This window comes from Microtus pennsylvanicus, chromosome 11 (genome assembly GCF_037038515.1).
Source record: "Microtus pennsylvanicus isolate mMicPen1 chromosome 11, mMicPen1.hap1, whole genome shotgun sequence".
Classification (NCBI taxonomy): Eukaryota; Metazoa; Chordata; class Mammalia; order Rodentia; family Cricetidae; genus Microtus; species Microtus pennsylvanicus.
Genome location: NC_134589.1, coordinates 103,323,443 through 103,338,515, shown reverse-complemented (window position 1 = coordinate 103,338,515; position 15,073 = coordinate 103,323,443). Strand labels below are relative to the sequence as shown.

General features: G+C 44.8%; 1 protein-coding gene across 4 annotated transcripts in view; it reads left to right on the top strand.

The window, feature by feature from the left end:
• Nucleotides 1-15,073, top strand: part of Myh11 (myosin heavy chain 11) — a 99,806-nt gene that overhangs the window by 46,362 nt on the left and 38,371 nt on the right. For all 4 annotated transcript variants that reach the window (XM_075942108.1, XM_075942111.1, XM_075942110.1 and 1 more), the window contains 7 exons: nucleotides 108-171; nucleotides 745-843; nucleotides 5,098-5,241; nucleotides 10,006-10,101; nucleotides 12,215-12,333; nucleotides 12,967-13,119; nucleotides 13,966-14,139. In XM_075942108.1, coding sequence (XP_075798223.1) covers nucleotides 108-171; nucleotides 745-843; nucleotides 5,098-5,241; nucleotides 10,006-10,101; nucleotides 12,215-12,333; nucleotides 12,967-13,119; nucleotides 13,966-14,139 — 849 coding nt within the window. The remainder of the gene's footprint in view (nucleotides 1-107; nucleotides 172-744; nucleotides 844-5,097; nucleotides 5,242-10,005; nucleotides 10,102-12,214; nucleotides 12,334-12,966; nucleotides 13,120-13,965; nucleotides 14,140-15,073) is intronic.

Genomic DNA, 15,073 nt, shown 5'->3' with positions numbered 1-15,073 from the left:
GAGAGTCTCTCCGGCCCCCAATGGCCCCCTGACACCTCCCCACCTGCCTGTGGTGTGAGATCTGTACTGAGTCCGGCCTCTCCATCAACTTGTTCTCCTCTCGGCAGGGTAAGTTCATCCGCATCAACTTCGATGTCACCGGTTACATCGTGGGTGCCAACATTGAAACATGTATCCTTTGCTGAGCCTCAAGAGGGTGAGGGGGCCCAGGAAAAACACAAAATCCCCTCCCTCTCTGCAGACTTTTGAGTGTCTTGTGTTTATCAGGAGGTGCTGTGGGATAGGGTTACGTGTAAACCCTCAATGGCCTGTGTTGTACTGTTGACTCATCTCTCCTTCCCTGGGCCTGGTTACTCAGTTCTCTGAACCTTGTGGATGAGACAGAGATGATGTCTGGAGAGTAGAATTAGAATAGATTATATTCATCACATTTTGAGCATGTGCTAGGACAGACTAGGGCCAGCTTGGCATCAGCTGTCATGCAGCCTTCATCACCTCTTTGCTTTCCCAAGGCCAAACCCCTTGTCCTTAAAGAGTTTATCTGAGATCAGCTGCCCTACACAGGCTCATGAATCAGAAATAACAGCCAACTCTGACAGCTCTTTGGTCTCTTATAACTTTCCAGGGAGCCTCTCTGGTCCTGGGGACACCTGCAGCAGCTGACTTGGCAGGGTGGGTTAGGGGTTAGGTTGTGGAAGCTTACACCCTGGCTGGCCCCGGAGTCCTTAACTCCTCCCCAACCAGATCTTTTGGAAAAGTCCCGGGCAATTCGTCAGGCCAGGGATGAGAGAACATTCCATATCTTTTACTATCTGATCGCTGGAGCCAAGGAAAAGATGAGAAGTAAGTGTTTACCCCTGTGGTGGATTCAGGGTCCTTGGTGTATTCAGTTATCCTCACCAACTCTATAAAGTGGAAGATAGTTAAGCTATCAGTCACACATTAGACCATTAACTGTTGAGGTCCAGTTATAATCTGTGACTTTAAAGGAAGTAGATGACAATGACTTTGATGCCCATTTAGAAAACTTGCCAGGTGCCTGGTAGGGTGACACATTCCTTTAATCCCAACACTCAAGAGGCAGAGGCCAGGAGATTTTTATGGGTTTGAAGCCAGCCCAGTCTACATAATGAGACCCTGCCTTTAAAAAAAACAACAAAACAAAACTTTCAGTAACATTTAGTTGTTGTCTTTGGTTTGGTTTGGTTTTGAGATCAGTTCTACTTTGTAGTCTAGGTGACCTAGAAATTGCTAAATTAACTAAATTCCAATTTAGTCTTGAATTTGTAATCCTTCTGCCTCAACTTCTCAAGTTCTGAGTTTATAGGCATGGGCCCCAAAGCCTAGCATTGTATTTTGAGTTTAGAAGGAATTTGAAAGGTCAGTGAATTCAGGGCCTTTTCTGTTTTGAGACAGGGTCTTATGTGGCCCAGGCTAGCCTCAAACTCACTGCATAGCCTTGAACTGATCTCCCTGGTCCACCCCACAAGTGTTGTGATTACCTGCACACACAACCTCCTCTACTCCCTCCTTCCTCATCCTTTCTTTTGACTCTGGGGATGGAGCCCCAGGCTTTACACATGCCAGGCAAGTTCTGTAAGTTGAGCTTCACCCCAACTAAACAGACTTTTTTTGTTTCTTTAAAAGGCCGAATAGCATATGCATTCTGTTGAACTCTGCCATTGCGCAGAGACAGCCACAGCAATGCATAAACCAGCAGAATAAATGTTTCAATAAAAACTTTATATTTACAAGAACAGGAAACATACTTTAATTTGCCAACTTCCATTGTAAATTATTTTTTAGGAAAGAAAGAAAAAGATGCCAAGTTCAATTTATTTTGCCCATATGCTCATTGGAGCATGGTCAAATTCCCAGTGACCACCCATTTAAATAAAACTAAATCTTTCCCCACTCCTGCCCCTACCAAAAGTCATCAACTGTGAAGAGCTGCACTTCAGAATTCCTGTCACAGGTTCCTAAGGGCTTCCTGTCTAGACTGTTTCTTTTCTTTTTGGGGGGTAGAGTAGGGTAGTTGTCACAGAAGCCTCAGAGTTGAGGAATCAAATTCTTAAACATCAAAAGTATAGCCAGAAAAGTGAATACATGTGGCTAGTGGAATCCACATTCTATGATTGGCATTAGGATTAGGTTAGAGAACTGACGGAAATAACAGAAACTTGTTTTCCATCACGTTTTTCCCCTTAGTTACGTTTGTTAAGATTAGCAAAGGACTGGGGTGTGACCCATGTTTGTCCTTTCAGCACTGGGAGGTGGAAGCAGAATAGCTAGGCCAAGGCCAGCACGGAACCCTGAAAGAGGGAGGGAGGGAGAGAGATGGAGGAAAGAGAAAAAGAAGGAAAGTAAGCTAGGAGGAGGGAAAAGAAAATGAGAGGAGAAAGGAAAGGAAGTTGTGAAAGGGTTTCAGCCACGATGGGTGTTTGCACAGCCCTGAAATAGGGGATGTCGCCCTCATTCCCTTGTTTGTGAAGCTTGGCCTTCTGGAGCACCAGCAAATGGTGGGGGCCCTTGGCGGGCAGCTTGCCCAAGTTGTTTACCCTTCCTCCCTCTTGTTCCCTGCTGCACTTTGCTCCATGCCCTGCCACAAGCTTTCCCACAGCTGAGGCCGGGGCAGCTCCTCCAGGGGCAGCTGGGCCAGGGAACAGGGGACAGTCTAGGGCCAATTGCATTTTTGTTTGTTTGTTTGTTTGTTTGTTTGTTATGCTTTCTTTGAGTCAGGATCTTACTAAGTATCCCAGGCTAGGCTGAAGCTTATAGCAACCCCCTGCTTTGGACTCTGAAGTTCTGAGATTATAGGCATGCATACCACACCCAGCCGATTTGTATTCTTGATGGCAGAGCTGGGGAGAAGGAAAGTTTAAGAGGTTGAAATGTCTATGAATCTCTCCAAACCATGGATAATGGTGTTGACTAAGACCCAAGTCCTTGTGACCAGTCCCATGTTTCTCTGAACCCAGAAACTTGAGTTACCTTGGCCTTGAGTACATTCAACTTTGGGCTCATCAAGTGACTTCAAGGTGACCTGACCCATAAAAGACTTTGGCTTAAAAAGAGAGCTTCTCCCTGATTTTACTCCAAGTATCTTTAATTGTCTTGGCAAGGAACAGACATGTTGGAAGAGTAACAATGAGAAAAGAAAAAGAAAGGAAGAAAGGAAGGAAGGAAGAAGGAGAGAGAGAGAGAGAGAGAGAGAGAGAGAGAGAGAGAGAGAGAGAGAGAGAGAGAGAGAGAAAGAGAGAGAGAAGCTAAAAAAAATGGGCAGGATGAAAACCAAGCAGCAGCAAAGGAAATAGAGCAGCTGAGTGTAACTGGGGTCAGAGAGATGGTGCACTGGGTAAAGCATTTGTATATGCATCAAGACCTGAGTTCCAGATCTGTTGAACCCATGTAAAGGTTGGGAGTGTTTGGCAGTTACCTGTAATCCCAGCACTCACAGGGTGGAGACAGGATCCCCAGACTAGTTAGTCTAGCTGAATTTGTGAGCTCTAGTCTCAATAAGAGACCTTGCCTCAAACAATAAGGTGTGGGGGAGGGGTGAGAAAGACTTGATGTCAAAATTAGGCCTCTACATGCACACTCTACAAGCACACACACTCACTTCCATACACATGAGGACACAAGTATGCACTGTAAACATGGAGAGAGAGAGAGAGAGAGAGAGAGAGAGAGAGAGAGAGAGAGAGAGAGAGAGAGAGAGAGAGAAACCTTTCTTTTCTTTGGCACTGTTGCTAACTTCCTTCCTAGGGAATACACAACAATATCCATCCCTTCTCCTAACCTCCCAGCTATAGATGCACGATTCCACCAAAGTTCACACTGGGGAAACAATGATTTCTCTAGGCTTTTTTACCTCCTTAAGGAGGGAAAGGAGTTACAGATAGGGGTGTGGGTGCTCCAGGCCACCCCTGGAAAGCCTTCACCAGCAGGGTAACAGCTCCTTTCTCTTAGTCTTCCCTGGCCTATGTACTATAGTATGGTTCAGAAGATGCTCACTCCTAACAGTCTTAGACCAGCCTTGAACTTGAGATTCCCTGTCTTGACCTTCAGAATACTGGGCCTGTAGGCTTGTACAGACAGGCATGTACCAGCAAGCCTGGTTGGCACAAACAAGTTTTTTTTTAATGTAATAATATAAACAAGGGATTGTAAAATAGGCTCACTAAAGGACAAGATAATAATCATCCTAAGCTTTGAGGGCCATAGTGTTTTTGTTAACAGCTGCTTATTATTACAGTGGGAGAATTCACAAGGAAATTGAGGCAAACCTGCCTCAATAAAACTTTATTTGCAAAGGCAACCAGTGGGCCAGATTTGTTAACCTCTGATAAAAGGCTTGTCTACTGATTCAATTAGAAATAATTGAAAAAAAATGAGGAAGGATGAGAGCTAAACCTTTATCTATCCAGAGCAGGAGTTCAGCATATAAGACCTAATTTTGATGTCCTGAAATAGCTTGTTATACACAGGGAAGTACATAATATACTATTTAGGATATATAGATCAGGCTGATTTTAGCTGTCTGATATCCCTGCACAGTATATAACCTACACAATCATATAAAACCAGTGCCAGGCCTCCTTAGCCTTATTCCCCAGGGAAAGGTGAGTGCACTATCTGCCCGTTCAGCAGCCCCATGATGCAGGACAACCAGACGTAATATGGAGTCAAGTCAAAGCAGGAACTCAGTTTATTATTGTGAACATCAGCTTATATAGGTTAAGTGACATCGGGTGATGTGGGGGTACCTCCAGCCAATGAGAGATGACCAAGCCCTCCCTTTGGCTAGAGGAGTGTCTACCTAGATTTTGCTGTCTCATCCCCACTTGGTAGCTTTGAGACTATCCTTCAAACTAGAGCCAGGCTTTTCTCTGTCCTACAGGCCTCGAGGTACAGGCCCTGAGATAATTTTGGCCCAACAAACCAGCACTGGCTGGTGAGGACTGTACATGAAGACATATAAGAAGGGTTTTAACTGCCCAAACTTTGAGAGAGCAAGAAAAATGGTGATGGCCCAGACTGTTCTTGGGTCCCTGTGTCATGTCTCCTCGTTCATTCCACTCTCTTCCTCTCTTTGAGGTGACCTGCTTTTGGAGAGCTTCAACAGCTATACGTTTTTATCCAATGGCTTCGTGCCCATCCCAGCTGCTCAGGATGACGAGATGTTCCAGGAGACGCTGGAGGCCATGTCCATCATGGGCTTCAATGAAGAGGAACAGCTAGGTGAGTTTCATGCTGTGGCCTAGGAGACTGGATTTGTATCTGTGGTGCTGAGGGATTTCCCTACTGGCCCTCATGTGTTCAGGGTAGGTGGCTACTCTCTTGAATTCCCTACCTCCTGAAAGGAGGGAGAGTGGGAGGGAAAGGAAACAAAGAGAAGCAAAGTGAATCCTGCCACACATGGCTTAGACCAGTGACTGAAGTAAAGCTTATGTTGCAGTTGACCCACATTGACTTCATCAAAAGTGACTCACTGTGTTAGTTACTTCTGCTTCAATGCTGACACCCGACGGGACAACTTAAGATGGGGGGTTTATCTTGGCTGATGATCTCAGAGGGAATCCACCCATCACAGAGGGGAGGCATGGTAAAACTGTTCAGACCATGGCAGTGGGATTGGGTGGCAGAGCTCTTTAAATCACAGCAGGTAGGAAGCAGGATGGGAAGAAAGTGTCCTATCAGCCTACTTCCACAGCCTGGGTCCTGCCTCTTGGCTTTCAGAATAGTACCATTAGCTAGGCTCCAAGAGCTGGGAAGACAGCCATACTAACTCCATACCGGAAAAGTCAGCCATGCTGGTCTCAGGTTCCATAGACTCAGGGACTCAACAGTTTCTCTAAAAGCTGGTTTCAGGTCCTTCATTTTTCAACACTGTGGTCCCTATATAGGCTATAGTTTGTTGAATACAACAATGCAGTTGTATTCCAGCTTTTACAGCCTTTAGGTTTGTGGCCAAAGTGTAGAGGGACTCTGTCATAGCCCCAAACAGTGCCATCTCACTACCTTGGGTTGGTGGGCCTAAGTGAGTGTGTATGTTCCCTGTCTGCCTATGATGTTAGGGTCGTGGGAAGGGAGGTAAAGGCGCTAAGAGCAGGTTCTTAGGGCTGAACATAGACATACCAGCCCTGAATAAGGTATGATGGGAAGGAGGTAATGAAGACATAGGCTCTTCCTGGGATTTCAGCTCTGTTGATAGACTGATATTGCCCAATATCATTCCACAATTGGCCGTGAAACCCATATGGCCCCTGCTGGCTTCAGTGCTGTAACTCCAGAATGACTTTCCTTCAGGTTTGAATGGGCTCTAGGGTTCAGAGTTCCCCAGGGCAGGACTGTGATAAATTGGCCTCCCTTCCTGCATGCTTTGGGCTCCCAGACTATCCAGTTGCTACAGTAAGGCCCACAGGATGAGTTGGTGCCTTTAGGATAACCTGCAGTGGAGAAAAAGAGGGTCCACGGACAGAGTTGGCAGATGGGTAGTGTCTGTAGCTCTTGACAATGGCCTCTCATCAGCATCCAAGGCCATGAACTCCCTACATCTGGTGCATCTTCTTGGGAACAAGGGTCCTAGCTCATAATCCAGTTTTAAGAAGACACAAAGAGCTGGGCAGTGGTGGTGCACACCTTTAATCCCAGCACTTGGGAGACAGAGGCAGCCAGATCTCTGTGAGCTCGAGGACAGCCAGGACAGGTTCCAAAGCTACAGAGAAACCCTGTCTCAAACAAACAAACAAACAAATAAAAAAAACAAAGACACAAAGAGAGACTGAGAAAACACACTGAGTAGGTTCCAGTTGTATGCTTCTTATTTTCCCCCTAAGACACCAATATGGGGCTGGAGAAATGGCTCAGTGGTTAAGAGCATTGCCTGCTCTTCCAAAGGTCCTGAGTTCAATTCCTGGCAACCACATGGTGGCTCACAACCATATGGAATGAGGTCTGGTGCCCTCTTCTGGCCTGCAGACATACACACAGACAGAATATTGTATACATAATAAATAAATAAATATTTTTTTAAAAAAGACACCAATATGTTCAGTGCATTTTATTTCAATTAGTGAAAAAAAAGCAGGGATAGACTAAAATGGTGATTGTTAAAAATTATTATTGTCTGTCCTGTAAATGGAGGCAGATGGAGCCATTTAAATTGTGTTCTGTAAAAACACTGACCTCTGTATAAATACTCACAAGAGATTAAGAGAAGCTAATAGGGAACAAAACAAGACTTTTAACTCTTTGAGACAAGGTCTCAAATAGCCCAGGCTAGCCCAGAATTCCCTTGAACATCTGTACTTCCTGCCTCTCCCTCCTGAGTGCCAGGATGATAGGCGTGTGCCGTCACATCTGCTTTATATGGTGCTGGGGGATCAAACCCAGGGCTTCCTGCAAGCTAGGCAAGCTCACTACTAATGGCCATGTCCCCTGCAGTCTGTGGGATGGAGCTGAAGTCTTGCATGTGTCAGACAAACATGATGTCTGGGTTTTTAGGTACATTATTTAATTTCATAGGCACCCATGGGGTAGCTGTGATAGCTTGTTTGTAGATGGGGAAACTGAGGCAGAGAAGCAAAAGTGAATTGCCAAGAAGGCATAGTGAATTGCTGCTAGGGTTCACACTTAGGACCCTACCTTTGCCTACAGGAGTAGAGGTTTGGGCCCTTAAATTTCTTGAATAATTCATATGAGGGACCAGGTGAAAAGACAAGCTAAGTGAACTCTTAATTCTAACTACATGTTTCAGCAAGGCATGGTGACATGTACCTATAATCTCAGTACTTGGGAGGCTGAGTCAGGAGGGTCATTATGACTTTGAGGACAGCCTGGGCTACATAGTGAGCTCAAGCAGACAAGACTATAGACTGAGACCCTGTTTCAGAGACAAAATCAAACAAGCAAACCAGGCAGGCATAGAGGGCACACCTTTAATCCCAGCACTAGAGAGAAAGAGCCAGGAGACTCTCTGTGAGTTCTAGGCCAGTCAGGACTGCATAATAAGATCCTGTTTATAAAAAGCAAAACCAAGCAAACAAACCAATCAAGCAAGCAAGCCAGTAAGTAGCATGAGATGTCATAAAGTCTAAAACAGTGCTGAACTACTGTGCTCGGACTGTATTAGGCTCTGTGCTATTGAACCCTGTGACAATCAACCCTATAGGACAGATGCTTTTGCCACTCTTTAGTTAGCAAAACACAGGTCCAGAGAGACTGATATCTCACTTTAGGTCACACAACCGCTGAGAACAGGGACAGATGTGAGCCCTTAATTTGGTGCTAGCATCACTGTGCACATCCTTTCAGGGATTATAAAGAATTGTGATCTGACTTCAGCCATTTGCACTGATGCCACTCTGCATCCCATCTGCACTAATGCTGCCTGAATATTTTAATGTGCAGGATAGAACGTGACAGCCATATTTGTTGTGATCTTTGTCACAAGCAACAGTCTATCAAAACACCAATTTTATGCCTGGATTATATTGGTTTTAATAAATTAGAATGACTACCTAGCAAGAAAGAAGATATCTTTATAACATTATTTAGTTTAATTTTTTAAACAGTACCTTGCAAAGTTGTCTATGCAGTCCTGGAACTCACAATGTTCCTGCTTCCGCCTCCCAGTGCTAGGATTTTAGGGGTGTACCAACACACCCAGTGAAAAGCTAAAACAAAAATCATTTTAACCACTTATTTGCTGAGGTGGGCCATGCCATGTATAGAGGTCTGCGGACAACCAGGCTTGAGCTTCTGAGTCATCTGTATGATCCTAAACTTGCTTTTTAAAATTGGCTCCCAATGTGGGTAGATTTCATGTTTAAATTTTGGTTTCTACCATACTAGGAAAAATCAGTCCTGATAACTCTGGGCACCTTTCCCTTGGTAAAAAGATGATTGATAGAGTATCCATTGCTACTGTAAGTGCAGTTCTTGTCCCCATGAGTCCTCCTGGCTCATCAGTCTATCACAATTACTGTGACGGAAGATTTTCAAGGAAGGGAGGCTTGACTCCCCCTTCATTTCAGGGGACACTTAGCAAGGTCTAGAGACTTTTTTTGGCTGCCCTAGCTCTAGAGGAGGGTATTACTGCAATCTACTGGTAAGTGATGGGGTGCTGCTAACTATCCCATGGATGCACCGGACTATCTTCTGCCCAAGAATTTCTGCCCTGAGTTCAGCAAGGCTGAGCTGGAGTTAGATGGCTCGCCCTCACTCTGCAGGTCAATACTGGCTTAAACTGGTACTTTTGAGAAGCATGAAGCCAGCATGTCCTAGTTTGCAAAGTTCTTTTTGTGGGTGTCGGTATAAAAGAGAACACCCTTAGCAATGCCCTGCCCATAGCAACTTTGCAGTGGGGAGAAGTGGGTGTGTGGGTGAGTTGGTGGTTAGCAACTGTATCTTCGTCCTCCTGAAGGGGTCTGGCCCTTATGGTGTGAGAACAACTGCTGTGAAGGAGCTAAAACCCATGGTTTAGCCTGGGGATCGAAGAAAGTTAGGATTTTTAGGTTTTGTTCTTGGGACATGGTAACTTCTTGGTAACTGCACAGTTCAGTTAGGACCTCTGTTGGCACTGATCAGTGACACACCCTGCACTCACCCAGTCATTCTTTTCCCACACATCTCCATCCATCCTTCATCTGTCTAGTCATCTACATTCCATCCATGCATGCATCCTTCCTCCACCAATACATTCATTCATGATAGTCAGTGAACACATTTGGTCCATGGATGGAACTTGCAAAAGTTCCATCAGCATAGAGAAACCCCATGCGATATAAGGTTTTCAGCAACTCGCTGGCAATACTCAGCTCCCAAATTCAGGCATCTTCCCCTGCAAGCCAATTTGACTCTTGTCAAGCTGCAATAACTCAGAACTTGGTCTACAGAGGGATGACACTGGTTGACTCTGGGTGTTCAGTGATGATCAGATTGCCAGCCTTCAGAATATTTTGGGTTGTTACTGTCTGATCCACTGTTCTCTCCCTTCTTCAGCTATGTTGAAGGTGGTATCCTCTGTCCTTCAGCTGGGAAACATTGTCTTCAAGAAGGAACGAAACACAGACCAGGCATCTATGCCTGACAATACAGGTACTTATTACTTGACCCAGTGATAATAGTTTTAGGGATGGGAGGGCAGGTCCCACTCAGGCCTTGGTGATATAAATGTCCTCTTACCTATGACTGCAAATGGCAGTCAGATGTCATCTAAAAGAGACAACACAGGGAGGGAGTTTGAGAAAGGCAACCTACATGTGACTTATTATAACACACTGTTATAATTATATCATTCAATGTTATTGTCCCTGTTACTTTATAAGTACTAGTATATATATATATATATATATATATATATATATATATATTTTTTTTTTTTTTTTTTTTTTTTTTTTTTTTTTTGACAAGGCCTCACTGTAGCCCATGCTGGCCTGGAATTCCCAGTTCTCCAGCCTCAGCCTCCAAGTGCTGGAATGGCAGGTGTGCACACCACGCTGACTGCCTGACTTACTACTAACCACTGTTATTAGCTCGTTTTGGTGCTTTCTGTGTAAGTTAAACTTTATTAGAGGTGTGTCTGCATAGGAAGGTACTAGCATGCCCAGAGCCTGCTCCATCTGCTGTCACAGGTCTTGAGCATGTGCCCTATGGCTGTGCGGGCTTTTTGCTGTCACTGGCTCTTCCTTCAAGTGTTTCATAGCTGGCAGACCACAGAGCACAAAGTCAGAAGTTCAGTGTTTCAGGCCAGACAGGTCCTCATGGTCATCTCTTCTGAACCCTGCAATGGTTTGTTTATTGAACAAGCATTTCCTAAGCAGTTACACTCTGCCAGGCAGAAAAAGTTAACTCAGCCTTTCTTATGGCACACAGTCTTGCTGAGGAGACAGGCCTCATGTTCCCTGCAAATGAGGGATGGCAGATAAAATACTGGTGGCACAGTTGAATCCAGGTTTCAGATAAGCTGTAACATTTGTACAAGGCGTAAAAACCATGCTAGCTTAGTATGAAACAGCAAATTTTAATGAAGGGATAGCTTATAACACCAGGGATCCAGCGAGGAGCAGGAAATACAAAAAAGGTCTGGCGGGGCTCACGCCCGCCAGATTCATATGTAAACATTAGCCCGAGGCAAACACGCCCCCCATTGGGCTGGGCTTTCCCCTACAAACACTTTCCATCACAAGAATGTTCCTTGGAGTTGCAGAGTTGGCTGAGAGATTAAGAGCACTTGCTGCTCTTCCAGAGGATCCCAATGTGATTCTCAGCACCTGAGTCAGCTATCTCACAACTGCCTGTAATTTCAGCTCTAGGGTATCCATCACCCTTTTCAGTATCCACATACATATACATAAATAAAAACAAACCTTTAAAAAGAGGTTCTGCTACAAAGTTTTGTTTATTTGGAAATCATAGTTAACTCAGAACCCTGGTTCCCCTTCTCTGGTTTTCTCCACTGATTCTGGCAACCTTTTTGAAAATACTCAACATTTTGTGCTTTTGAGAAGATCCCTGACTCTCACCACTTTTGGTGGTAGCTGAGCATAAGGCTTCTAGTTCTGGGGCCACTGTGTATTGTGTTGCTTTTCACCCTACTGGACATGTATTGTGGAGTACTCTCCAAATGTAGCACATGAACAGGATCCAGTTCCCCAGAAGGGTTCACTGAAAAAGACTTGAGCAGAGAGCTTATGAAGCAGTGGAAGAATCCTACGCTTAAGACTCTCTGCTGGGCATGTACACACACATGGGCGTACACACACCCCATGGGATAGACAAGGCTTTATGTATAGGAAGCAGCTGAGTATATGATTCTGTGTGGTTTTGAAAGTAAGTTTTTAAATGCAAAAATATACACAGTAATACGACAAGCCACAAGCTTATGACCAGAATAGACATTTATAAATACATTACAGTTTCCTTTTTCTTTCTTTTGCAGTTGTTTTTATTTGCTTGGCTTTTATTTTTTGAGTCAGGGTTGCACATAGCCCATGCAAAGCTCAAACTCACTGTGTGGACAGAGATGCTCCTGTCTCCATCTCCCAAGAGTTGGGATGGCAGATGTGCACCTCCATACAGGTGGTGACTAGCATTTCTTTTTCTTTAAAGGGAAATAAACAGTGTAGATGACAGGCCTCTCCCTCTGGTCCCAGTGGCCCCTACCTGTTCTCTTTGGTGGCTTAGCTAAGATGCTTCTTTCCTCACACAGCTGCTCAGAAAGTTTGCCACCTTGTGGGAATTAATGTGACAGATTTCACCAGAGCCATCCTGACCCCTCGTATCAAAGTTGGACGGGATGTGGTACAGAAAGCTCAAACCAAAGAACAGGTAATGGTGCTGTTTATGCTGCAGACATCCAGCTGTTTACCCATCCAGGCACCTGTCGTTCCATCTCATGTCATCTACTCATCCACCCACCAGCCCTCCATTTATCTACCAACATGTTCATCTATCCACCCAATCACCAGCTATCTGTTCATCCATCAGCCACCCACCCATCCACACATTAGCTCAACCATCCATCATCCACTCACCTGCCCACCCACCCTCCTTTCCATCCATTTACTTTACCCATTAACCCTTCTACCAGTCCACTCATTCACCAGCCAATCATCTCCCATTCCTCTATTCCTCTACCTATCCATCTGTTCCTCTATCCATCCATTTACCCCTACATCTTTCATTTATCCAATACTAAAATATTTTCAGTCATATGCCAACTTTGAGGATACTGTGGACTGAGAGCTGAGTCCCTCACACATCAGTGATTCTTAGAGACCTGGCCTGTAGAAATATTTTCAAGCAGGGCTAGTAGTCTCTAGTTGGTCCTGGGTGGGGACAGGCTCCACAGGCTTTCTCATGGGTGGTATTTCATTATCCATCCAGCCATTCCTTAAGTCTAATCATTCTTTCTGCCACTTTCCTGTTGGCAATACATGTGTTTCCTTCAATGTCCTGCAGGCTGACTTTGCCATTGAGGCCTTAGCCAAAGCCACCTATGAACGCCTTTTCCGGTGGATCCTCAGCCGTGTGAACAAAGCTTTGGACAAGACCCATCGGCAGGGGGCTTCCTTCCTGGGCATTCTGGATATTGCTGGGTTTGAGATCTTTGAGGTATATCAATGGTCTTGGTCCTCTGGGATGGGCTTTGAAACACTTATTTTGTAGAAAGATATACAGATAGGCACTATAGGTAGCAAACTATCTGGTTAAGGTTATACTTGAGTGTGTGTAAGAGACATACATCCACTATTTATATATTGGTTTGTATAAATTAGCTGGCAGTCAAGCTGGTTGCAATAGGCAGGATCTACCTGCTCTGCTTCCTACCACATTGGCTTCCCCTCCAATAGCTCTCCTCTCATGGTGCCAAGATAGCGTCGGAGATCTAGATTGCCACTTAGTAATCTTAAAAAAAAAGAGGATCTCATTTCTAAGAGCTTCAACCCAAATCTTGACGTAGAAGTCACAATGGTTCCTGCTCACTTGACTTGAGTCAGTGGGTTAACTCTCAGCCAATCACTGAGCTCAAGATCTTCCTATATTTCATATAGTATATGCAGAGTGCCTGGGTCCCACTCTCATGAGTTGGAGGGAATTTCTCAGAGAAAAAGAAGCTCTAGAGGGTGACAGATCTATCAAAGAGCTCTACTGTGGGATCATCCTGTCTTTGAGCCTCAGTTTCCCTATTTGTGAATTGGTGAGGAGAATATGCCTTATATGGTTAGTTCATCTATATATTGATCATATGAGATAAGTGCTCTGTGATAGGGGTGTGGACCACTTTTGCCAAGCATCCTGGGCTTTACACAGTCTTATTTGAGTCTTGTACCTCTCTGGTTACCAGGTGGCAGGAAGAGCTCTTCAGGAAGCCAGGTCCAGGCCACCGGGCTTCCTGCAACTTGAGCTGCCCTATGATCTCACCCAGCTCAGCTGCCCTCCCTCTCTGTGTATATGTAGGTAAACTCCTTCGAGCAGCTGTGTATCAACTACACCAATGAGAAACTGCAGCAGCTGTTCAACCACACCATGTTCATCCTGGAGCAGGAAGAGTACCAACGAGAGGGCATTGAGTGGAACTTCATTGACTTTGGCCTGGACCTGCAGCCCTGTATTGAGCTGATTGAGCGGCCGGTGAGGGACTGGCATGTGCATGCTGACCCATTTATTTGTACTGCATGCTGACCCATTTATTTGTACACACTTAGTCAGAGCTTGTTTCCATGTGTGCTGTCTCTGGGCGAGTCCTAAAAGGCTGTCAATGGAGTTTGGGGAACTAGGCTATGCTGTCTATGTTTACAATCAAAGTTACTTTGTTTTATGCTACCCCTCCCCTGTTTTGAGCCAACTCACTTGGAACTTCGTATGTAGACCAGGCTAGTCTCAAACCTAAGAGTCTTCCTGCCTCAGCACCGTGAGTCATGAGATTAGTCCCACTGATCCTCAACAAAATAATTATTTTAGCAATTCTGCAGTTGCAGTTCAGGACCTTGCCCATGCTAGGCAAGTACTCTATTGCTTTAAAAATTAAAGATATTTTTATTAGCATATATAAATTTTTTTTGAGACAAGGTCTTACTGTAGCTCCAGTTGGCCTCAAACTCACTCTGTTGTTGAGGATGAGCTTGAACCTGTGATCTTCTGCCTCTAACTCCCAGGTGCTGGAATTTCAAGCATGCACCACCACATCTGGTTGAATTATAACAATTCTTCTGTCTCAAGCTTCCTGTGCTAGGATTAGAGCATACACCACCAGAATGCAGTTCCCTCAGTCTTTCTCTTCCTCTCTTTGGCTCATTCATTCCCAAAGAGTCTGTGATTTGTCTACTACTGTATCCCAAACTTCTAGAGTCATAGCAGGCAAGCAGTTACTGCAGGCTGGGCCTCTTCTTTAAGGATTGGTGTTATAACTATGAACAAGATAGGTATAGACCCTCACCTCCTGGAAGAGCCAGTGGTGAAACCAAACCAACACTTCACCAAGGCACTATGGAGGACAATCAGGAAATAGTTCTGTGAGCTGGAATCATCAACATGAAGACAGTTCTCCCAGGGTGAACGGTACAGA